At 48.7% G+C, this 23,548-nt stretch overlaps 1 protein-coding gene across 8 annotated transcripts in view; it reads right to left on the bottom strand.

Moving 5' to 3' along the window:
* SCN5A (sodium voltage-gated channel alpha subunit 5) overlaps positions 1-23,548 on the bottom strand; it is an 87,897-nt gene that overhangs the window by 22,333 nt on the left and 42,016 nt on the right. For 4 of the 8 annotated variants that reach the window (XM_060109993.1, XM_060109987.1, XM_060109989.1 and 1 more), the window contains exons 14-19: positions 20,466-20,639; positions 18,822-19,178; positions 13,921-14,361; positions 12,338-12,499; positions 9,546-9,666; positions 8,478-8,632 (exon numbers count right to left, since the gene is read on the bottom strand). In XM_060109993.1, coding sequence (XP_059965976.1) covers positions 8,478-8,632; positions 9,546-9,666; positions 12,338-12,499; positions 13,921-14,361; positions 18,822-19,178; positions 20,466-20,639 — 1,410 coding nt within the window. The remainder of the gene's footprint in view (positions 1-8,477; positions 8,633-9,545; positions 9,667-12,337; positions 12,500-13,920; positions 14,362-18,821; positions 19,179-20,465; positions 20,640-23,548) is intronic. The other 4 variants (XM_060109991.1, XM_060109990.1, XM_060109988.1 and 1 more) reach the window with 2 other exon arrangements.

Below are 23,548 nucleotides of genomic sequence, written 5' to 3'. Positions count from 1 at the left end.
CTGAAATTGAAACTGTGATTTTAAAACTTCCAACAAACGAAAGTCCAGGACCAGATGGCTTCACAGGTGAATTCTATCAAACATTTAGAGAAGAATTAACACCTATCCTACTGAGACTATTTCAAACAATTGCAGAGGATAAAACACTCCCAAACTCATTCTATGAGGCCACCATTACCCTGATACCAAAGACATATGAAGATACCACACAAAAAAAGAAAATTACAGGCCAATATCACTGATGAGCATAGATACAAAAATCCTCAACAAAATACTAGCAAAGCAAATCCAACAATATATTAAAAGGATCATACCCCATGATCAACTGGGATTTATCCCAGGGATGCAAGGATTTTTCAATATCCACAAATCAGTGTGATACACCACATCAACAAATTGAAGAATAAAAACCATATGATCATCTCAACAGATGCAGAAAATGCTTTTGACAAAATTCAACACCGATTTATGATAAAAACTCTCCAGAACATGGGCATAGAGGGAACCTACTCAACATAATAAAGTACATATATGACAAGCCCACAGCTAACATCATACTCAGTGGTGAAAAGCTGAAAACATTCCCCCTAAGATCAGGAACAAGGCAAGGATGTCCACTCTTGCCACTTTTATTCAACATAGTTTTGGAAGTCCTAGACACAGCAATCAAAGAAGAAAAAGAAATAAAAGGAAATCAAAGTGGAAAAAGAGAAGTAAAACTATTACTGTTTGCAGATGACATGATACTATACATAGAAAATCCTAAAAATGCTACCAGAAAAGTACTAGAGCTCATCAGTGAATTTGGAAAAGTTGAAGGATATAGAAATCGGTTGCATTTCTATACACTAGCAATGAAAGATCAGAAAGAGAAATTAAGGAAAGAATCCCATTTATTATCATCTCAAAAAGAATAAAATACCTAAGAATAAACCTACCTGAGGCAAAAGACCTGTAGTCCAAAAACTATAAGACACTGATGAAAGAAATCGAAGATGACACAAACAGGTGGAAAGATATACCATGTCCTTGGATTGGAAGAATCAATATTGTCAAAATGACCATACCACCCAAGGTAATCTACAGATTTAATGCAATCCTTATGAAATTACCAATGTTATTTATTGCAGAACTAGAAAAAAAATTTTTAAATTTGTATAGAAACACAAAAGACGCTGAATAGCCAAAGCAATCTTGAGAAAGAAAAACGGAGCTGGAGGAATCAGGTTCCCTGACTTCAGACTATACCACAAAGCTACAGTAATCAAAACAGTATGGTACTGGCACACACAAAAAAATATAGATCAATGGAACAGGATAGAAAGCCCAGAAATAAGCCCATGTACCTGCAGTCAATTAATCTAAGACAAAGGAGGCAATACTATACAATGGAGAAAAGACAGTCTCTTCAATAAGTGGTGATGGGAAAACTGGACAGCTACATGTAAAAGAATGAAATTATAACATTCTCTAACAAACATCATACACAAAAATAAACTCAAAGTGGATTAAAGACCTAAATGTTAGACCAGATACTATAAACTCTTAGAAGAAAACATAGGCAGAACACTCTTTGACATAAATTGCAACAATATCTTTCTGGATCCACCTTCTAGAGTAATGAAAATCAAAACAAACACAAGCAAATGGGACTTAATTATACTCAAAAGCTTTTGCACAGCAAAGGAAACCATAAACAAAACAAAAAAAGTAACCCACAAAATGGAAGAAAATATTTGCAAACAAAGTGACCAATAATGGATTAATCTCTAAAATACACAAACAGCTCATGCAGCTCAGTATCAAAAAAATAAACTCCCCAGTCAAAAATGGGCAGAAGATCTAAATAGACACTTTTCCAAAGAAGACATACAGATGGCAAAATGCACATGAAAGGATGCTCAACATTACTAATTATTAGGAAATGCAAATCAAAACTACAATGAGGTATCACCTCACACCAGTCAGAATGGCCATCATCAAAAAGTCTATGAACAGTAAGTGCTGGAGAGGGTGTGGAGAAAAGGGAACCCTCCTACATTGTTGGTGGGAATGTAAATTGGTACAACCACTATGGAGAACAGTATGGAGGTTCCTTAAAAAGTAAAAATGGAACTACCATATGATCCAGCAATCCCTGGGCATATATCTGGAGAAAAACATAATTCAAAAGGATGCATGCACCCCATTGTTCATTGCAGCACTATTTACAACACCCAACACATGGAAGCAACCTAAATGTCCATCGACAAAGGAATGAATAAAGAAGATGTGATACATATATACAATGGAATATTACTCAGCCATAAAAAAGAAGGAAATAATGCCATTGCAGCAACATGGATGGACCTGGAGATTATCATAGTGCGTGAAATCAGACAGAGAAAGACAAATATCATATGCTATCACTTATATGTGGAATCTAAAAAAAATGATAAAGGGGCTTCCCTGGTGGCGCAGTGGTTGAAAGTCCGCCTGCTGATGCAGGGGACATGGGTTTGAGCCCTGGTCTGGGAAGATCCCACATGCAGCAGAGCAACTGGGCCTGTGAGCCACAGCTACTGAGCCTGCATGTCTGGAGCCTATGCTCGACAATAAGAGAGGCCGCGACAGTGAGAGGCCCACGCACCACAATGAAGAGTGGCCCCCACTTGCCACAACTGGAGAAAGCCCTTGCACAGAAATGAAGACCCAACACAGCAAAAATAAATTAATTAATTAAAATCAGTTGATGATAATCTATTGAAAAAACAAACAAATAAATAAATAAATAAAATGATATAAATGAACATATTTACAAAATAGAAACAGATTCACAGACATGAAAAAACAAACTTATGGTTGCCAAAGGGGAAAGGTTGCGGGGGGGGAGGGATAAATTAGGAGTTTGGGATTGATATATACACACTACTATATATACAATAGATAATCAACAAGGGCCTATTGTATAGCACAGGGAACTCTACTCAATATTCTGTAATAACCTATACGGGAAAAGAATCTGAAAAAGAATGGATATATGTATATTTATAACTGAATCACTTTGCTGTACATCTGAAATGAACACAACATTGTAAATCAACTATACTCCAATATAGCATAAAAATTTAATTTAAAAAAGACTATAGGGACTTCCCTGGTGGTCCAGTGGGTAAGACTCTATGCTCACAATGCAGGTGGCCTGGGTTGGATCCCTGGTCCAGGAACTAGATCCTGAATGCATACCATAACTAAGAGTCTGCATGTTGCAACTAAGAGTCCATGTGCTGCAACTGAGAAGTCTGCGTGCCGCAACTAAAGATCCTGCATGCCACAACAAAGATCCTGCGTGCCACACTTAAGACCCGGTGCAGTGAAAAATAAATGAATGAATGAATGAATGAATCAATGAATAAATAATTTTTTTTTTTTTTTTTTTGTGGTACGCGGGCTTCTCACTGCTGTGGCCTCTCCCATTGCGGAGCACAGGCTCCGGATGCGCAGGCTCAGCGGCCATGGCGCACGGACCCAGCCGCTCTGTGGCATGTGGGATCCTCCCAAACCGGGGCACAAACCTGTGTCCCCTGCATCGGCAGGCGGACTCTCAACCACTGCGCCACCAGGGAAGCCCTAAAATTTTTTAATGTATAAAAAAATAATAAAAGACTACAAAAAAATTTAAATTGAGGTACATATGAAAAAAAAGAAAAGCAAAAAGAAAGCCCTTGCTTATTGCAAGGCTAGAAAAAAAATGACCTTCCTTTTCCTTTTCCTTTATTCCTTCCTTCCTTCCTTCCTCTCTCCCTCCCTCCCTTCCTTTCTCGTTTCATTGTTTTATATTACAATTTTAAAAATCTAATATATTTTGGTTGGAGCAAATATATATTTTAATATTTTTTTCAGAGTGACTAGTCAAGTGTCCTAACACTTTATTAAAGAATCCACAGAGTAGAAGTCAACACTATCATCTACCACATTTCTATATTTGCTTAAATGTATTTCCAACCTCGGTGTGGTTCTACTGCTCTCTTGGTCTATTCCTGAATTAGTGTCATATGAATTTTCCTGGCCATTTTTCATAATATTTAAGATAAACTTAAGCAATGTTTTTTCGAATTCCCTTTAAAATGTTAGAAATTTATTACTGCCTTGAGTTTAATAACTCATTAGTTTTAGGAACTAATACAGTCTTTCTGCCCAAGACCAGAGTATATTTATAGTATGTTTATCTGTTTGTCTTATTTTACACTCCTTAGGCAAGTTTAATAGTTTTCTTCATGTACCTCTTATACATTCCATGTTATATTCATTCCCAATTATTTTATGGCTACAATGCCTGGCATGTAAGGACTATTGGAGAAATGTTACTTGTGACTAAGTGGTTTCTGTTAGTATAAAACAACAGCAACATCAACAATTATTTGTATATTTGTTTTCTAACTGGCCATATAATGTTTTTAATAGGTTTTAAAATTTTTCTAAGCAATCACTATCTACAAGTAATGATATATTTCTATTATTTTAAACTCATTTTATACTTGACTATATTAACTTAAATTCTTCTGTTTTTCTGATTTTTATACTGTATGTTTAATTTTCTTGATTAATTGCACTGGCTAGTACTTCAAGATTATTATTAAATAATGAAAAACAGCTAAAAGGTAGTTAAATCATCTTTTTCTTTTTCCTGACTTTAATAAGAATGTTTCTAGTGCTTTACTACTAATGATGATGGAAGAAGTTAATTTGAAAGTAAGTTTTTCATTAAGTAAAGGAAATATATTTTATTTCTATTCTTACCAAAGTTTTAAAAATCAGGCATTCATTGAGACAATTAAATGGTTTTTCATCTTTGTCTGACTCATATAAATAGATTTCCTAGCAGGGCATCGTTCTGACTTCTTAGGATATACCTAGCTATGACTCATTTAGTCTTTCAAATATTTTACTGGATCCTATTTGCATGTATTTTAAGAATTTTGCATCACTATTCACTAGTACAGAGTATGAAAACTGGTCTGTGGTTTTACTTCTGGTATACTTAAGGTTTTAAAAATCAGCACTATTCAGCTTTCATAAAAAGAATTTGTAGATTTTCCATCTTTTTTCATACCCTAGAAGATTTTAAATAGGATTGAAATTATTTTCTTCCTTGAAAATATGAAAGAATCCACTCTTGGAGATGTAAGAGCTTAGACCTAGTGGTTTATTTGATTGTTTTAATTTTTGAAGGAATCAGCTTTGGAAATTTTATCATATTTACTATTTATTTTCTAATTCATTAATTTGTGTTTTTATTTTATTAATTACTTCCTTTGCTTTATTAAAAATTTTTTTTTACATTTGTTTATTTATTTATTTATTTTTGGCTGTGTTGGGTCTTCATTGCTGCACGAGGGGTTTTCTCTAGTTGCGGTGAGTGGGGGGCTACTCTTACAGTGCACAGGCCTCTCACTGTGGTGGCTTCTCTTGTTGCTGAGCACAGGCTCTAGGCATGTGGGCTTCAGTAGTTGTGGCAAATGGGCTCAGTAGTTGTGGCTCGGGGGTTCTAGAGCACAGGCTCAGTAGTTGTGGCGCACAGGCTTCATTGCTCCATGGCATGTGGGATCTTCCTGGAACAGGGCTCGAACCCGTGTCCCTTGCAATGGCAGGCAGTTTCTTAACCATTGCACCACCAGGGAAGTCCCTCCTTTTCTTTCTTTAAGATTATTTTGTTGTTGTATTTCTACATTCTTGAGTTAATGAATTTATTCTTTCTATTTAATAATGAAAATGGTTAAGTCTATTAATTTTACTCATTACAGCTTTGGCTGCATCCCACATGCAGTATTACTGATATTGTTATTTTCTAGTTTCTTTCACCCTCTCCCAAGTCAAAGTTTTTTCTATACCTCTATTTTTCCTGTCTTATTTTTCTAGATTTCAGGTGGACAAAACTGGTTGAACTGTAATCTTTGATTTATGACACACTGTCATCTTTGGTCCATGAATAGTCTCTATTTATTTGCTTACTTATTAATATAATGAACACCCATGAACCCACCATGAAACTATTTTCTGTTTGATCCAAAGTTTAAGAATAACTTTTACATTTTTAAGGGTTTGCTTTCAATCTTTCTATTTTTGCTACACTTAGCAGTCTTCTTATCTGTAAAACAGTGCTTATCCCACAGGGTTATTATGAGAATTAATGTATTAATGTTTGTAAGATGTTACAACAGGGCCTGGCACATAGTCAGTACTATTTAAGTGTTAGCTACTATTTTTATTATTATGTTAGATCAAATTTATTAACTATACATATGTTTTACATATCTCATTGTCTTGTTCTTTCTACTTGATTGGTCAAGCGCTAATAGAAGTGTGGTAAAATCTCACTGTACTACTGCACTGTTGCCACTTTTTTTCTGATTTTGCTTTGTATAAGTGCTATGAAACCCCAAGTAAATATATTCATAATAGTTGTATTTTTATTATAGGTTGGACCCTGTTTATCTCAATTTTTGCCTTGAATTCAACCTTGTTTAACATTAACAAACAAAAACACTCTGATTTTTGTTGTCATTGTTTGCAGTTGTCTGCTATATCTTATTATTTCCTTTTACTATTTCTGAGTCACAGTGTTTCAGATTTGTCATTTGAGAACACATAGCTGAAGATTTTTTTTCTTCAGTCCATTTAGAGTCCTTTTCTTTTAAAAGATGAATTTTATCCAGTTACACTTATTATTAAAACACATGCTTGATCTTGCCTTTGCCATACTGTTTCCTGATTTAATGCCTCCTTGTTCCTTTTTTCCCCCTATCTTTTGCTGTAAAATCTCTGTGTTCTTAAAAAATTTTTCCCTTCAGCAATTTCAAAGTGATACATAGTCTGCTTTCTGTTAAACAAGTTTATAACTTTAAATAACACACTCCGACTTCTTTTTCTCTGTATATCATTGATGTGTGGTTTTTTTTTTTTTTTTTTTTTTACAGTGCTTGGCTCTCTACCCTGATGAGATTCACCATTCGCTTGCCAAAACTCCTCCTCACTCATGCTAGGCTGAGCTTTTCCTCCACAGCCTAGACTAAATGGCTCTGGCTGCCCTTGTTTGCGGCTGTTTAAAAACAAAACTCGTTAACATATTGTCAAATCCTCCTTCTCTGAAGCCTACAGAGATTTGGCTCTAGCTGCTGATGGTAAAACAGCATGTAGCCTGCAAGCCATGGCTCCAGGCCCACTCTGGAACAGGGGCAGGGCAGTACAGGGTGGGATGGGAGGCCCAGAGGTTTAGAAGTGATAGCTGCAATGTCTCCCCATGGCCTGCCCCGACAGGAGGCAGCATGTGCTGGAGACAAACAGCCTGGGATCAGAGTGGCCCTCTCCCTCTCTATAGTCCAAAGCATTCCTTGTTAGTTGCTCACCCATGGGGTTCTAAACTTCTCAACAATATCAAGTGCTTGCTCCCTCTGGGCTAGGAAAGTTTCTGTTTGTTCTGATCACCCCTCTCTCTGCCCACCAGCACCTTTCACAACCCTCTCCAGGGCTGTTCCATCTCCTAGAAGGGCTCTGAGAGATGAGTAAGGTGCTTGGGAACCAGATAGGGCATCCCTGGAGTGCCTCACTGCTCCTCCCAGCCTCACCAAACCTCCCTATTTTCCATAGTCCAGTTCCATCTGCTTCCTCCAGGGAGTCTTCCTGATTGCTCCAGTTCCCCCTGACCTCCCATCACCCTGAGTCATCTACTCCATTCTTACTCAACTCTCTCTCGAGCTGATCTCTGACTATCTCAAACCTGCTGAATCTGATTTCTCCAACTAGACTGGGAGCCCCTGAGGCCAGAGCCAGAGTCTCTTCTTCCTATTGCTCCTCCATGGCTCACAGGACCAGTAGATACAAGGAGAGCTTAGTAAAGACCTATTGAACAAATGGAAAGTCAAGACAAAGGACTCGGAATCTGACTCTCTTGGCTCAAACGCCACATCTGTTGCTTGTGAGTGGTGGGGCTTTGGGTGAGTTACTTAATGTTTCTACAAAGGGTTGCTATGGGGATTAAATGTGATAATGTGTGAACTACATAGCTTGGCCTCTAGCCCTAGAAGACATGGAATGAGTGGAGCTACCAGTGTAATATCAGCCTGCATTGTTAATTGCATTGAACCAGTCTGACAGCGTGTCTGATGCTGTGTGCAGGTGGGTGTGTCACCAGGGCTTGGGTGTAGGTAACTGGTGACCTGCGACCTATGCCAGCTGTGCACTGTGATCTGGGAAAATGACTTCCTTTTGTGGAACAAGGAGGCCTGGAGAGATGACCTCTGTGAGCCCTTTCTGCTCTGACCTCCATATGTGCTGTGGGTGTTGACAGTTTATGAGTTGGTCCTGATCTGGGGCCCTGGGGGAATGCATTTTCAACAGAGACTCCGCCCCAGTTTCTGACCTGGTTTTCCAGCTGGAGATCTCCTTTCTCTACCTCCCCTCCTCCTCCATACCGCCCTGCCCAATCCCCAGGAGGGTACCAGCGTTCCACTGCTGAGCAGGATCATGAAGATGATGAACGTCTCGAACCAGCTGTGCTCCACGATGTGGTAGCAGGTCTTGCGCAGCCTCCACCAGACCTTCCCTGGGGCCTGCGTGGTGTCCACGGTGCAGCAGGGACAGCGCCGGACACAGCCTTTGGGGGAGGGAGAGGAGTCAGACCCAGTCCAGGGCCTGCAAATGCCCACATCTGATGGCAGAAAGTTGAATGGTTGAAAGAATGACTGAAAGAGGTTACAATGATGGGTAATGAACTGGGCAACATGGTGGGTGGGGCCATGGCAGGGGGTGGGTGGCAGAGAGGGGTGACTGTGAGTGCTGCCCTCAGGAGCCCACACTCAGCAGGTACCCTGTGGATAGGCTGAATGGACTAGGCAACCAGTAAGTAGATGAAGGGGCTGGCAGTTCTGGGCAGGGGCAAGGCTGGGGTTGGGATGAGCTCCAGCTTGTCCTGTGCTCATCTGGGAAACTCTCCCCCTGGGGGAATGTACCAGAACCCCCTGGGGTGCTGTGTCCCTGGCCTTTCTCCATGTTTGCAGTTTCTGAGCCTTGGGAAGGGCAGACTCCTCACTGATAGCCCCAAATGATGTGCCACATGGAGGGCAAACCCTCATTTTATCCCCAGCTGCCCTCCGAATATACCATGGATTCATAAAAGCTCTAGATGCCAGTCACCAGCACAGCCACATGCCACACCCACCTTGAATATTTACAGAGGGCCTACTATATGCCAGGTGCTATGCCAGGGCCTGAGGGAACAGGGGGAATTAGATCCAGTCCTTGCCGCTGTGGGGACACCTGGTCATGCTACCGTCCCACACACGCAGCCGACCCACAGCTGCCCAGCCCAGCACGGCACGGGCACACTTGCCATGACTCACGTCACAGGCAGGTGGAGGGGCCCCCAGGGTCTTGAAGAATGGGGGGGAAATGGCAGGCACCCAGGTCAGAGTGGGGTGTGACATGGCCCTCTACCCCCAGGAGCTGCAGGTCCTCCTGCCCCGGTGGACAGGGCTGAGGCTGGGCCAGAGGCCCACCCAGGGCAGTACCTTTAGTGAAGCAGTCCTCTGGATCCTTGATCTCCTCTTCGAGGTCGGGGATCTGCTCCAGGAGGTCAGCAGTGTTGGTCATGTCTGCTGTGCTCCCCTCAGAGTAACTGTTCTCATGTGTCTGTGGGCAGGACCGTGGGGTAGGGTGGGTGAGGGCACGAGTGTGGGCCGTGTAGCAGCCTCCAGCCTCAGGCCCAGAGTCTGGGGGGAGCCTGGGGCTCCCAGAGTGGAGGTGCCCAGACTATCCTCCATTGCACACCTGGGGAATCTGAGCCCGGGTGAATGGGAACCTGCCATAAAGGTCACCTAGCCTGGACCTTAGGGCTCCTGAGTTTGTGATTCTAGTCTACTGGTGTCTAGGGCAGGGTACAGGGGGTCGGGGAAGGGTTCTGGGAAAACCCTGGGAATGGGGAAGGCATCCAGGTGGAAGTAAAACAGACATGGGGTGCAACAGGGACACACACTGGGACATGGACACATAGTGGCAGCTCGGCACACACAGAGGAAACAGGCATGCCACACCCAGAACAGAGTCAGAGCCAGGATCATGGGCACACACAGGTACCAGGTCAGACATGTGAAGAACAGGCCAGCAATCCAGCCCACATTTCTCACTCAATTCATGTGGGTGCTGGTGTGATGCACAGAGCCTGGAACAAGAGTGAGAAGGTGCTGGAAGCTTTCCTGCCCAGCTGTGCAGGGTTCTGCTGCCCTGATCCCACATAACTTGATTATAGAGAGGTGTGTGCAGGTGCCCTTATGAGTGTCTGTGTGTGTCACATGTGGGGTGCCAGTGTATAGGGGTGTTGTAGTCCTGCCCACTTCCCCTCTTTGGGCCAGTGCACCCGTCTCCAGCTGCCATGAATACTGTTTAGCCAGCCCCTTCTCCAGAAAAGTGTCTTCAGCCAGGGACCTGCAATCCCTGGAAATGGCTCGGTGGTTACATCGAAGCCAGGGGTGGCTGACGACTAGTGACTGACTGATATGAAGGACACCAAGCTGAGGCTGGAATCCAGCCAGCATGCCATCTGGAGCTGCTTCTTTTGCCTCATCCTGCTTCTATCACTTCCTTATGGGTCTCTCCTGAGGGCACTCCCTCAACGAAACATTAGCACAGGAAGCCAGGCTCCAGCTCTGCTTCTAGGAGCCCACCTTAATGATAAGTATGGTGGGGAAGGGGGTTCTGTAAAGGAAGAGCAGCCTTCATTTGCTTCAGATCATGTCTACATCCCCCAGTGCAATTGGCCAGCCTCATGCCACTCAAGCTCCACTCTACTTAGGGGCGAGCTGGTTTGAGTTCTTGGGCAGCCTCTGCTCTCAAAGTTGCCTTCTTTTTCCTTCCTTCCACTACTCACTCCACCGCTGTCTCAAAGTCCTCTTTAACCCTGAGGTTTGTGATAAGGAAGGGCTGGATCCTGGTGAGAATGCAGAGAGTGCTCCTGGGTGCAGGGTGGTCTCCCGTGGCTTTGAGGGTCATGTCCTTCTCCCAGCTTCGTTGAGCGGCACTGAGCTGGGAGAGGCACAGTCAGAGGTCTTCATGCAGCTTTTCTTTTCAGACACTGGAGCTGTCACGCAGGAGGACAAGTACTCAGAATCCCGCTGCAGGTGAGATGAGGGGTCCTTCTCCCAGGAAAGCCCCAGCCCACCTCGCTCTCCCTTGTTCCCACCGCGACCTGATTTGAAGAGGTGATGAAGTTACAAAACTCGTTCAAAGGTCAACGTTCTAGTACAGCAGCCCCTTCTGTCCGTGACCTTCTGCTACTCCTATGTCTTCCTGTTCCCACAAGCCTTGGTGTGTCAGACCCTCCAGGGGGAGAAGTGTGACCTGTACAGTCAGGATGATGATTCCACCAGGCCCTCGTGCTTACAAACTGGCCATGATCACAAAGCCTCCAATGGGCCCATCTCATGTAAGGAACAAGGCAAAGGAGAAATATCCTGTTGGAGCAAGTCACAGCTGCCTGACTGAGGGCCGAGGTCAGGCAGCAGTTCAAGGGCCCCTGAGTGCTGTCTCTGAACATATAACCTCCACCTTCCTTGATGCTTGGCAGAGCCGGGGTGGGGTGTAGTCAGCTGTACCACAGTCCAGTTAGCTCAGGGGTTGCAAGCTCAAATGCTTACAGGGCCAGGTAGGTGATGGAATGAGGGCAGGCAGGTGGGAACTGGCAAACCGGAGCGCTCCAGCCGGTGTCAAGGAGGCGGCGGTTAACACTCGTCTCCAGCAGGGCCGCTCTTCTTGCAATTTTTTTTTTTCAAGAGAAGCCCGAAATGCAGATTTTTTTTTACATAAAAGCTTCTGGGTTTTAAATGTTGGTAGCAAATTCAAATTAAAACCCTTTTGTGTCCCGAAGCCGTCCGGCAGGCCTTGTGTTTGCTGCCTCTGCTTTTGTCCAGGTGAGAAGCAGCTGGTGGCTCGTGTGCCAAGGACTTGTTCTCAGAGCTCCCCACAGCACCCTGGGGTGGGCTGATTCACAGGACAAACATGTGCCGACAGGACCAAAGCAGAGGAACCGAGTGAGGAGGGGGTGAACAAGCAGAAGTTTGGGGTTAGTCTTGCATCGTGGTCCTGAGGGGCTGTTTCCAGAATTTCCCCATGGCTCTGGGCCCCAAGCCGTGTCTCCCCTATGAGGACAGGGCTGCCCATGCCCCCCTCCGCAGACGGGTCTCCCACACTGGCTGTGACGGCGGCTGTGGTTCCCAGCAGCAAATGCAGGCCTGTGCCCAGGGCCTCTCACAGCCTCTAGTCCCAGCAGCAGTGCCCCACCGGCTTCAGGGACAAAGGTGTGCATTACCTCACTGCACCCTGGGGCTGGGACCTCTGTTCTCCGCTGCTGCCGCAGGTCTGCCTGAGCTGCACTGGCCTCGGCCCCAGTGGAGGTGGTTTCTGACACCTGGCTCCAGGGCCTGGGCTCCGGGAGGGCCTCTGGGCTGCCAGATACAGGCTGGGATTCCTGCTGAAGAGACCCCCCACCCCAGCCCATGAGCTACCAGGTCGGAGTATTTCTAGGACCCTGGCTCTGCTTCAGGCCCTGCCCATGCAGCGGGGCACTGCCTCCTGCCCTCTTCATGAGGTCTCATCTCACTGAAGACCCCTCCCTCGGGCGTCCTGAGGCTGAAGAAGGCTCCTGATAGGTTCGGGCAAAGGGCCTAAGGCTAGACAAATCTCCCCCCTCCCACTCCTTGAAGGGTACAGCTGGGCTATGATGCCCAGCTCCCAGATGCTGGCAGCTCTACTTAGGAAGGACATGCTGACTTTTCCCAGAGTTCCCATTGGACCCCAGCTTGCTTGATTGTGTGCCCGCATGTGCACACACACACACACACACACACACACACAGGCCCCAGGGAGCCAGGGCCAAAAGGCTCAAGAGAAGGAAAGGAGGAGGAAAAGGAGGGGCAGGTGGAATTCCACTCCTGTGCTGGGAGTGTCCTGGAGCTAATTGGAAGCTGTGGTCCTGGCAACGCCAACGCTCCCCCTCCCCCAACCGACACAGTGGCTGTCCCGCAGCCCGACTGAAAGGGCAGAAGCTGACCTCTGGGACCACAGGGAGGCAGGAGGATGTGGAATCAAGCCTGGAGCCTCAGATCAAATTCCATGCAAGGGAACAGCTGCTCTTCTCAGCCAGACCCACCCAGTGCAGGCCCTGAGGAAGCGGCCAGGATGGGCCCAACGAAACAGAGAGAACCAGTCCTCGCTGTTTGACCTGAGACCTAGGGAGAAGCCATCTGAGCCTAGCTCAGGCCATGAGAAAACTGAGGGAGCTCGGGTGGCGGTGAGGGGTACCATCCCGGTTGTCCAGACTCTAGTCCCAAGTGTTAAAAATAACAGGTTGGGAGATAAGATAGTGCTGTCTCTGACACCTGCCATCTTAGGGATGCTTATTTTTAAATCTCAGAATTAGCCCTGGGCCTGGGAGGAGGGGAAGGGGCAGTGGGGAGGTCTGGAGGCCACATTCCTCCCTCACCAAGACATTCCACCTTGTTAGTCCTGGAGGTGACAAGGTCAGGGCAGGGTCTGGGGGCCAGGTGTCCTAGCTCTGTCCTAGATGCATGAGGAACTCCTAGCAAGTCTCTCTCTTCTCTCTCTTGCTGTGCCTCAGTTTCCCTTTCTGTACAGTTAGCTGCCCGTGACCAGCCAGGGGATGAATGATGGACAGCAGTCCCTCCCAAGACGCCCTCCTGGGCTGGGCTGGGCTGGGGAGAGAGGGTTGAGAGCTGGTTTCACCACGCCTCCATGAGGCTGGTTTTTGGGGGATGGCCTGTCTTCTCCCTCCAGGCCACACCTGCTGGGGCAGATGCTCTGAGTGAGGCTGGGTCCCCTGGACAGTAGGTGCTGCACACACGGTGTGGGGCTGGGATGGGGGATGGGGCTCACCTGCTTGCTGGACTCTTCCTCTGTGCTCAGGTTGTTCTCCTCATCCTCCTCTTGGTCATCCGTGTCTGACTCGGCCACGGCGATGGGCACACACACGGGCTCTGGATCCCCGGGTGTGCCCTGGCCTGGCCGTTGGCCCTCCTCAAACCGTGTCTCCTTGTGGGCTGGCAGCACCTTCTCTGTCTCTGAGGGTGGTGGGGGGCTGGAGGTGGTGATGCAGCCGGGCAGCTGGCCCTGGGTGGCGAGGGCCACAGGCTTCTGAGCCCGCCGCTGCAGAAGCCCACAGCAGAAGTCCCAGGTGGCCCGCTTGATGAAGCGGAGGCCCCGCTTGATGCGGGCCAGGGCCAGCTGGAGGTTGTTCATCTCCCCGTCCTCGTCAGGGGCTGTGAGGTTGTCTGCACTGAAGGAGCTGAGCAGCAAAGCCAGGAAGAGGTTCAGGACCTGTGGAGATAATGCCGTGCCCTGCGTGCTCAGCCGGGGCTATGATGAGCACTGCCAGAGGCAGACAGCTCAAGGCTTAAACCTTGGGCCCTAGGCTCTCATCCTAACCCCTCATACTCCTGAATATAGAGAGTTTGGCTATAAAAGGAAAGACAAATTCTCATCCTGAGGTAGGCGATAGGCCCCAGGCTAAGCAGCTGCAGCTGGTCTCCCACTGATGCTTCAGATGGGATACCAGAGGGAGCACTGGGCCCTGATTGGGTGCGTTCTCATGGATTTTCTGGCCTGACACATGCTCAGAGAAGGTCCTCAGTCTAGGGGAAGGACAAAAGGAGGGAGAAGACGCCAGCTGGAATCCATCTTGGCTGAGAGATGCGTGCCCACACCAGGACCAGATATGGAGATGATTGGCCAGAAAAAAAATCTGGAAAACTGGCCCTATTTAAGCAACCTAAGCCCCTCCCTCTGAGCTTGCCTGTGTGCTCTTCCACACACACTTTGTTTTTTCCACACTTATTTTGTTTCTTCCACACATATTTTGTTTTTTCCACATGTACTTTGCTTCTAATAAATGCTTTTATCTTTTTCACAATCTTGGTCTCTTTGCTGAATTCTTTCTTCAAAGAAGAACTGAGGTCCTTCTTCCAGCTTTTCACTGCCAGAATCAATCCCTCCTCCCGAGGACTCAGATACAGTCTGAATTGAGGGTGTTCAAACCCAGGTTTCTTGGGTGTTGGCCCAGGTTCAATGAGAGAACCATGGGTTCATCTGATGTCAAAGCCTGCAGATGGGGCCTTGCTGTCTTGGGAGTAATGGGGGGCAGTGAGGTCAGGGTGAGCACAGGGCTGCTCCCTGGGAAGTGGGATCCAATCTGGGATCAGCAGGGCCCACCCATCCATTCATTCATCCATCACCCATCTGCTTTTGGGGCTTTCCTGGGAAAAGGCCCCTGCATCTGTTGGTGAAGGAGGGGCAGTGATATGCCTCTGAGTTCCCCACTGAAGCTGGGTCACCACTCAAAGATCTGGGGCTCCAGCTGTGGAGCACTCTCCACCTGTGTCCCCAGATCCGACCATGTTTTCCAGGTGAAGGACGTGGGAGACTGAGCAGAGAAGAGGGCAATGCCAGGAAAAGAGGCCAGGTGGCAGCCCTTGGGCGCCTGGGACTAACTGTAGGGTCAAGCTACTGAGACGGAGTTGTGTCCAGGCAGTGAGGGGTGCTTGGATGGGTGCTGCATGCAGGATTAGACACTTGGATAGAGTGGAGAGACCTGGGGCTGGTGCCAGGGGAGGGGCTGAGGCTTCAGAGGTGCCAGAGCACACAGTCTCTGCTTAAGTTATTTATTAGGGGTTATGGACTTGATGTCCCTAAGGGGGGTTTGAAAAATCTCTCTGTCCTTGGATGGTTCTGGACTACTGCTTGTTGTTAAACCACGTTGCAAGTGTGAAGTTTTAGCTTTTGTTAAAAAAGAGAACTTTTACTGAGCGACAAGGGACTGGGCTTGGGTCCATTTCCATCTCAGGGAGAGTAGTTGAAGATGGTGGTGGGCTCATTCCACACAGGGGTCAGACTGGCTCGTGAGCATCACCAGGCCAACAGGACAGAGACCCAATCTCCCCACCTTGGGCTTGGGTCTCCCCTCTGCAGCCACTCCCAGAAGGGAGTCCAGTTGAATGGGGGCCCCTATAGCAGGATGGTGTGTGAAGGTGGACACCCAATCTGAGTCCCTGCTCTGGCTTCTAACAAGCCCCTGAGACATGCTTGTCAGCGAACTGGGAGTGAGAATTCTGGCGAAAGCAGTGGGCAAGGTTGGAGTGCCAGGCCTCAGAAACCTGCCTTTGGTTTAAACAGTAACATTCATGTGGACAGTATGGAAAGGTTAAGGAGTAGGCTCTCCTGTTCTATCTCCACAGAGAGATGATCACTTTTGACACTTGGCAGTCTCTTTTATGTCGTCACTGGGGGGGTGACGCATGTGATGTGATGCAGAGCTGCTGTCTACACTGACCTCTGGCCAGGCCCCTGGCCTCTGTCCACACTGGCCCAGGCCTGGCCTGCCTCAGCTCCTGGTAGCCCACCCTGGGTTCACATCCCCTGACCTCCAGGCATCCGGGGCCAGGCTGGGGGCAGGGCAGGGGGTGCCTGGGCAGCCTTGTCCACCCACAGAAGATGCTAGGGCCTCCCTTGCCGCTGGCTTCAGAAGTTCGGCTGCTTCCGGTGCTTTCCCTGTCAATCACACTGCTGCTCCCCAGCCCCTGCCTGATGATCACTTCCCATTTCAATGACAATCTTGCTTCCACCCACGCCCCGAAGCAGCCCAATTCCTGAGGCAGCCAGGGAGGGGGCCGCGTGGGCTGCGTTAGCTTCCCTCCTCCAGCAGCCTCTAATCTTCTCATCCCCAGGCAGATCTGCTCGGAAGTCGCAGGCTGTGTGTGCATGAGGGCAGCTCAGCCTGGCCCTGGGCTGAAAGCTCTGTGTACTCGCATCTTCCTTGGAACACAGAGTCTGGCAGCCCCAGAGCTGTGCCAGGGGCTGAGCGAGGGGCACCTTGAGGGGCGGCAGGTTTGAGGGGATGGGAGGGGGGTTGCAGGGCCCACCAAAGAGCTGGGTTCCACTGGCACTGTGCACTCTGCTTCCTCTCTGGGCTCCACCCATGGAGGCTGAGGAAGACCGACCCCAACTTGGCCTGGTTAAGTCACATGGGAGGAGAAAGCAGGCAGGTCTGGAGAAGGGCTCTGGAATCTGCAACCCACAGTACTCACATCACCTAAAACCCCTCTATGAGCCGCTGTGAGCCTGCGCTGCCCACACCATGGGCAGTGGGAGCCAGACACTGCAGGTGTAGCGTTGGAGCATGCGTGGTCCCCCTGTGTACCCAGGAAGGTGGCTGCATGTCCACAGTGGACACTGACCTCTCCCTGAACAACGGACCCCTCTCAAACTTGCCTCTTCCAAAGGCTCCTTCTCTGGCATTTAGATTTTGATATCTCTCAACTCCAGAATTGCCCACATTGTAAAGACACAAGGCAAGATGCACTTTCCCTGGGACAGACAGGTGGCCATGGGAGCAAAGACCTGGGCTCCTCATTACAGGACAGCAGGGACTCTCACCACAGCTATTCAGGATGACATACAAGGTTCTCTCGGGCCCCACCTCACCTGGACCACCACCACCTGCCTGTGCCTCTGCTTTGCTTACCTTGCTTCTTCCCTCTCTAGCATCACCCGTCAATCAGGTCAGTGCGAACCCCTTCCACCAGGAAGCCTTCCTTGATTTCCCCAGCTGAAGGGGCTCAGCACCCATGGGCTCCCTCTTAATGGCTCTGACCATTCTGACCAGCTTGAGAGTTATCTCAGGCCTGTTTGAACTCTCCACCTCCTCACTCTCTCAAGGTGGTGAGCAATGTCAGAGCCACATTCATCTCTGTATGCCCAACAGCATCTGGCACAATATTCTGCACGCAATGGGAGCTCAGCAAATGTTTGTTAAGCTGAATTGAACCAGGTGATAAATCACTGACAGTGAATAACTAATAAAACAATGAGTAGATGAGAAAATAATTAATGGATATAAAATGAATACATAATGAATAAATAGGTAAATAGATGGGTGAATGAAAGAATGAGCAAATGAAGAGTGATGTGCATGAATGGATAGCTAAATGAGTGAGTGAGTAGATAGCTGGATGGATAAATGAGTAGATGGATGGGACTGATGAATGAGAGAATAGATGAGTGGGTTGATAGATGGATGTAGAGGTGGATGAATGAATAGAGGGATAGATGAGTGAGTGGAAAGATGGCTGATGGATGAATGAATGGATGGATGGGTGGGTGAATGAATGGATGGGTAGATAGATGGGCAAATGGATGGATGAATAGGTGTGCGTGCGTGTGTGAATGGGGGTTGATGGATGGATGGTTGATGGATAGGTGAATGGATGGGTAAGTGAATGAGTACATGGAGGTTGATGGATGAATGGCTGGGTGAGTGAGTGCATAAATGGGTAGGGATATTGGTAACTGAGTAGGCAGATCGATGGAAAGGTGGACAGGTGGATAGGTGAGTTGGTGGGTGGGTTATTGATGAGTGGATGGATGGCTGGATAGGTAGATGTATGAATGAGTAGAGAGATGAAAGAGTGAATGGGTAAGTAATAGATGGATTGATGATACATGGATGGATGGGTAAGTGGGTGCACAGATGGGTGAATGAATGAATGGGTGAGTAAACAGATGGAATGATGGGTAAATGAGTAGATGGATGGATGGGCTAAATCGATGGATGGATGAGAGATTGATGGGTGGATGGATTGTTTGATAGATGGCTGAGTGAGGGAGTGGACGGATGGAAGGAAGGGTAAGTGAATGGACAGATGGATGACTGGGTGGGTGGGTAGCTGGGTAGATGAATGGATGGGTAGGTGAGTGAGTGTGTGTGAGGCCCCTGGCCAACTTACCACGAGGTTGCCAATGACCATAACAAGCAAGAAGACCAGCAGGCACAGTGACTGCCCAGACACCTCCATGCAGTCCCACATGGTCTCGATCCATTCACCACAGAGGATGCGGAAGATGATGAGGAAGGCATGGAAGAAGTCCATCATGTGCCAGCGAGGCAGCAAATCTGAGTCACTGATGCGGTGCCTCAGCTCTGAGTAGTTCTTGCCAAAGAGCTGCATGCCCACCACAGCGAAGATGAACACGATGATGGCCAGCACCAGCGTCAGGTTGCCCAGTGCCCCCACTGAGTTCCCGATGATCTTGATGAGTGTGTTCAGGGTGGGCCAGGACTTCGCCAGCTTGAAGACCCGAAGCTGCGGAGGGAGGGGTCCTTGTGAGGGGCTCTGGCTCCCACTGCCCATAGACACCCTCACCCCAACAGCTCCTGCCTGAGAACCCAGGGCACCCTTAAAGGTCACCGACACCTGTTTCTCCTCATTTGTCCAAGAGCACACACTATTGCTTCTCTCCACAGCCTGAGGGCAGCTTCATCGGGTCCTGCTCTGGGAGTCAGGTCAACAGCTCCAGACTCCTCCCCCAACCCACCCCTTCTCTTTGTACCCACACCAGCCTCCTACCCACCTTGGTCTCACTTCCAGGAACCACCCAGTAGATTCCCCATCATGGAATGTCCCTCTTCCAGAACTTTCCTCATCAGGTATCCTTCTGGGCGAGCTCAAACCACCCCTGACTTGCCCAGTCACCTCCATCTTTCTCTCCTCTCAGTCATCACAGAGAAAGGGAGCTGGTGTTTAGCATTTATTAAACACCCACTGTGCCAGGCCTTATGTTTAGGATGGATCAGCTCATTCAGAACTCCAAATAACTACATGAGGGTGGCACTATTATTATGTCATTTGACAGATGAAGAAGCCAACCCTTAGAGGTGGAGAATCTTGTCTAGGTCCCTTGGCTCTTGGCAGTGGAGTCGGAATTAAAACCCTCAGCCTAGGCTTTCTATTTTGCCCCCACCAGTCTGCCTTCCTAGCCACAAGTGAAGCCACTTCCTCCAGGAAGCCTTCCCTGACCTACCTCTAGCCCCATGCCTGGACCTCTTAGACATTTTGAACTCAAAGCAGGGTCCACAGACCCATAGCTTTGACATCATCCGAGACCTACTGAATCCACATCTGCACTTTAGCAAGATCTCAGGCAATTTGTGTGCACATTAAAGTTTCAAAAATGCAGATTCCAAAAACAGCAGGTAGAGCCTCAGCAGACTTGGTTCCACCTGTTGCTTGTCATGTGGCTTTGGGAAATTGTTTCATCTCTCTGAGTGTGGAATGGGAATGTAGTAATACTAGCTCCTCTCCTGGGATCCTATGAGGACTAAAGGGGGCATGGTGAATCATTAAGGGCTTTGTAAATCGTCAGGATGGATGGACACCCCAACTGCCCCTCTGGAGGGAGGGCTATCTCCCTCTGTCTTGCCCACCTCTGTGTCCCCCACATCACCAGCACTGGGGTACCTAGCAAACAGCTGTTGGGTAAGGCATGAAAGATCACAGTAGGGGTGATTGAGTGGTGACTCAATCGGAGGGGGTGTGGCTCAGTACCCCAGGCCCCCACCCACTCGCCCCCTGCCGGGCCCAGCCTTGTACCAGGCGGAAGGAGCGAAGCACCGACAAGTTGCCCATGCGGGACAGGCCCAGCTCCATGAGGCTGAGGATGACGATGATGCTGTCGAAGATATTCCAGCCCTGCTGGAAGTAGTAGTAGGGGTCCAGGGCGATGATCTTGAAGGTCATCTCTGCTGCGAAGATCCCTGTGAAGACCTGGGAAGCAGCGGGCATCAGGGGTTCCCGACGTTTAGGCTGGAAAAAGCCTCTGGAAGCAGGGGCTCCCTGCCTCCTGACTCTTGCTCCTGTAGGGTCCCCATTCTGGGCTGTCAGCTCCGACTGCACCCAGAATCCCAGTGGGTGCCTGCTCAGCCACGGCCTGGTCCCTTGGGGACACCTCCAGCCCGATGCCTCCAGCCAGCTCAGCTGTTTCCCAGGCATGACCCACCAGCCTGGGCCTCAGAAACAGCCAGGCAAACTGCAGGCTCTGCAGGGACTCACAGCTCTGGGAGGCACCTGGGATCAGGGGAAGCTGGGGTGGGCCTTGACACCACAGCTCCAGACCCCTTCCAGCCCGTGTGTCCACAGGAAGTTTCACACACGCCAGATACACACATTCCCACAAACACGCTTTCATGGCTCATGGCTTTTGCCCAGGCTGTTCCCACTTCCTCCCTGTCCACATCCTGACTCTTCTCACTGTGATAACAACCAGCCATCATCTCTTGAGGCTTGACTATGTACCAAGAGCTGGCTAAAATGCTTTGCATATGTTGTTTCTTTTAATCTGTCCAACAACCTGATGAGAAAAGTATCATTAACCCCATTTTACAGGTACAGAAACTGAGGCACTGAGAGGTTAAGTAACATGCCTGGGGTCAAGTAGCTCATAAATTTGAGAACGAGGAGATGAACTCAGTGCAGTCCTTCAAGATTTAGAGCAACCACTCTCCCTTCTAGAAACGTTCCTGAGGTGGGCAGGGGCTGGGCTTCACCTGGTTCACTGACTCATGAGTCCTGAGCAGCCCAGCTTCAGCCGGCAGAGACTCAAGGTTAAGGAGTCCATCGTGTGATGGGCCAGGCAGCCCCGACCATGGCCTACGGCTCTGAGCTGTGTCAACTGCTATGGCAGGAGGGAGCATGGCTCTGGGAGGAGGGGATATCCCCTGAGGGTGCGGCTAGCAGGAAGTTGGTGCCTGTATATCAGGCCTTCCTGGAGCCAGGTGGGGTAGGGGGTGGGGTTATCCTGAGGGTGGTGAGGAGGCTCTGCGGTCTTCTGCAGGGGAGGCCTGAGGTCAGAGGGCCTCAGTAGCTGTGGAGGTCAGAAGCAGGGCCATGGCTGAGGCATCTCACTGAGGTCAGCACTCAGGAGTGGGGGTTACCTTGTCCTTGGCACCTGCCCTGAGGAGACTCTGTGCTGAAAGGAGAGAAGGAGAGGCATCTGCACCTGTTGGTGGCCCCAGCACCAGCCCTTTCCCTTCTCCGGAAATGAGGCCCTGTGGCAGTGGGCTGGGGAGCAGGGGATTGCTGTTGGCCCAGGGAGGGCACTAGGATGGCAGGTGGGTGGGCACCTCTGCACTACCATACAGGGCACCACCCATCAGCGCAGCCCATGTGACTTCAGTGGTCCCTTTAGTGCTTGTGCCCAGAGAGAACTGTCCCTCCACCAGCTGGGGTCTTAGGGAAGGGAGAGCCCCCGAAATCCTCCAGCCTCTGCTCAAATTCCTAGGCTGCCCTCACATGTGAAGAGGCAGCCTTGGGTTCCGCCCCTTTCCCTGCCCCCCAAATTTTTCCATCTCTCTGACCCCATCTCCCACTACTCTTCCAGCCACGCTTGCCTCCTTGCCGTCACCTCCTCAGGGCCTCTGTACCTGCTGCTGCCTTTCCCTGGATCCTCCCCTCCCCAATCCACAGGACTCACTCCGTTCAGGTCTCTGCTTAAAAGCCACCTAATCAACTCAACAAAACTTCTTAACACTTAAAATCGGGGCCCCACCCACGATTGTGCTTATCCTCTTCCTTGCTTTATTTTTTGTTCCCTCATGCCACCCTGACATACTGTACGGTAGCTGTGTGTTTGTATGTTGAGTCTCCTCTGGCTAGACTGTAAACTCCACAGTAGGAGGGACCTTTCCTGTCTTACTGTACCTGGAACAGTGCCCAGCCTATAGGCGGGCCATCAATATTGGCTGAAAAAGCATGCAAGTGGTTGGGCCTTAGACCTCCTGCAGCGCCCAGCTCCATGTCCCTGTCTTCCTGAGGCCTTCCCTACTCAGCAACGGCCCTCACCCAGCTGCATTCCCTGCGCTGGGCTTTGCTGAGAGCCCCTAAGTGTGGGGCCTGGATTTGCCCTTCCTTGCCCCCAGCCCTCTGGTCTCCCCGGCCACTGCCTGAGGATGCCAGGGTGAATGTGTGCTTAAGACCCACGAGTGCTAATACTCATGTCTCGGTAAAGGAGCTCAGGAAAGATCCCCCACCTCACTTTGCCCAAGTTTGCAGCTGTTCTGGCAGCAAAATAGCAGATACAAGGTGGTGTTGGAAGTCAGCAAGAAAAAGACAGCAGAGGGAAGCTCTTGGGGGTTGCCTTTGGGGAGGTGATGAGCAGAAGAACCAACAGCATCACCTGGAAGGTCTTCAGAAATGCAGAATCTTGAAGGCCCCAGACCTGCTGAATCAGAATCTGCATTGTGACCAGACTCACAGGTGATTTGAAGTTTGAGAAGTGCTATTTTTGAGCAATGGTTCTTAAACTTGGTTCGCCTTGAACCCCCTAAGGAGTTTTAAAAATATTGATGCCTGAGTCCCACTTCCACAGATTCGAGTTAAGTTGGACTGGAGTACCCAAGTAGCGAGAGTTTTATCATCTTCCCAGGTGATTCTAATGTACAGCTAAGCTTGAGAACCACTGCTTTAGAAGTACATGAATTTTGGTGTGACTCCTTCCAAAGGATCACCACTGGCGTTGTAAGGACATGAGATCAAAGCTGGATGGTTTAAGATGTGCAGAGAATGGCAGCCAGACCCGAGTTCCAAAGTAGGGTCTGCCACAGAGGGATCTTGGGCCAGTTTCCCCATCTGTCTGAGCCTTGAGTGTTCCCATATGTAAAATGGGGATAATAATAACA

Source organism: Mesoplodon densirostris, chromosome 10 (genome assembly GCF_025265405.1).
Source record: "Mesoplodon densirostris isolate mMesDen1 chromosome 10, mMesDen1 primary haplotype, whole genome shotgun sequence".
In the NCBI taxonomy this organism is placed as follows: Eukaryota; Metazoa; Chordata; class Mammalia; order Artiodactyla; family Ziphiidae; genus Mesoplodon; species Mesoplodon densirostris.
Note: the sequence above shows the minus strand (reverse complement) of the source record. Positions and strands in the feature narration are given on the sequence as shown.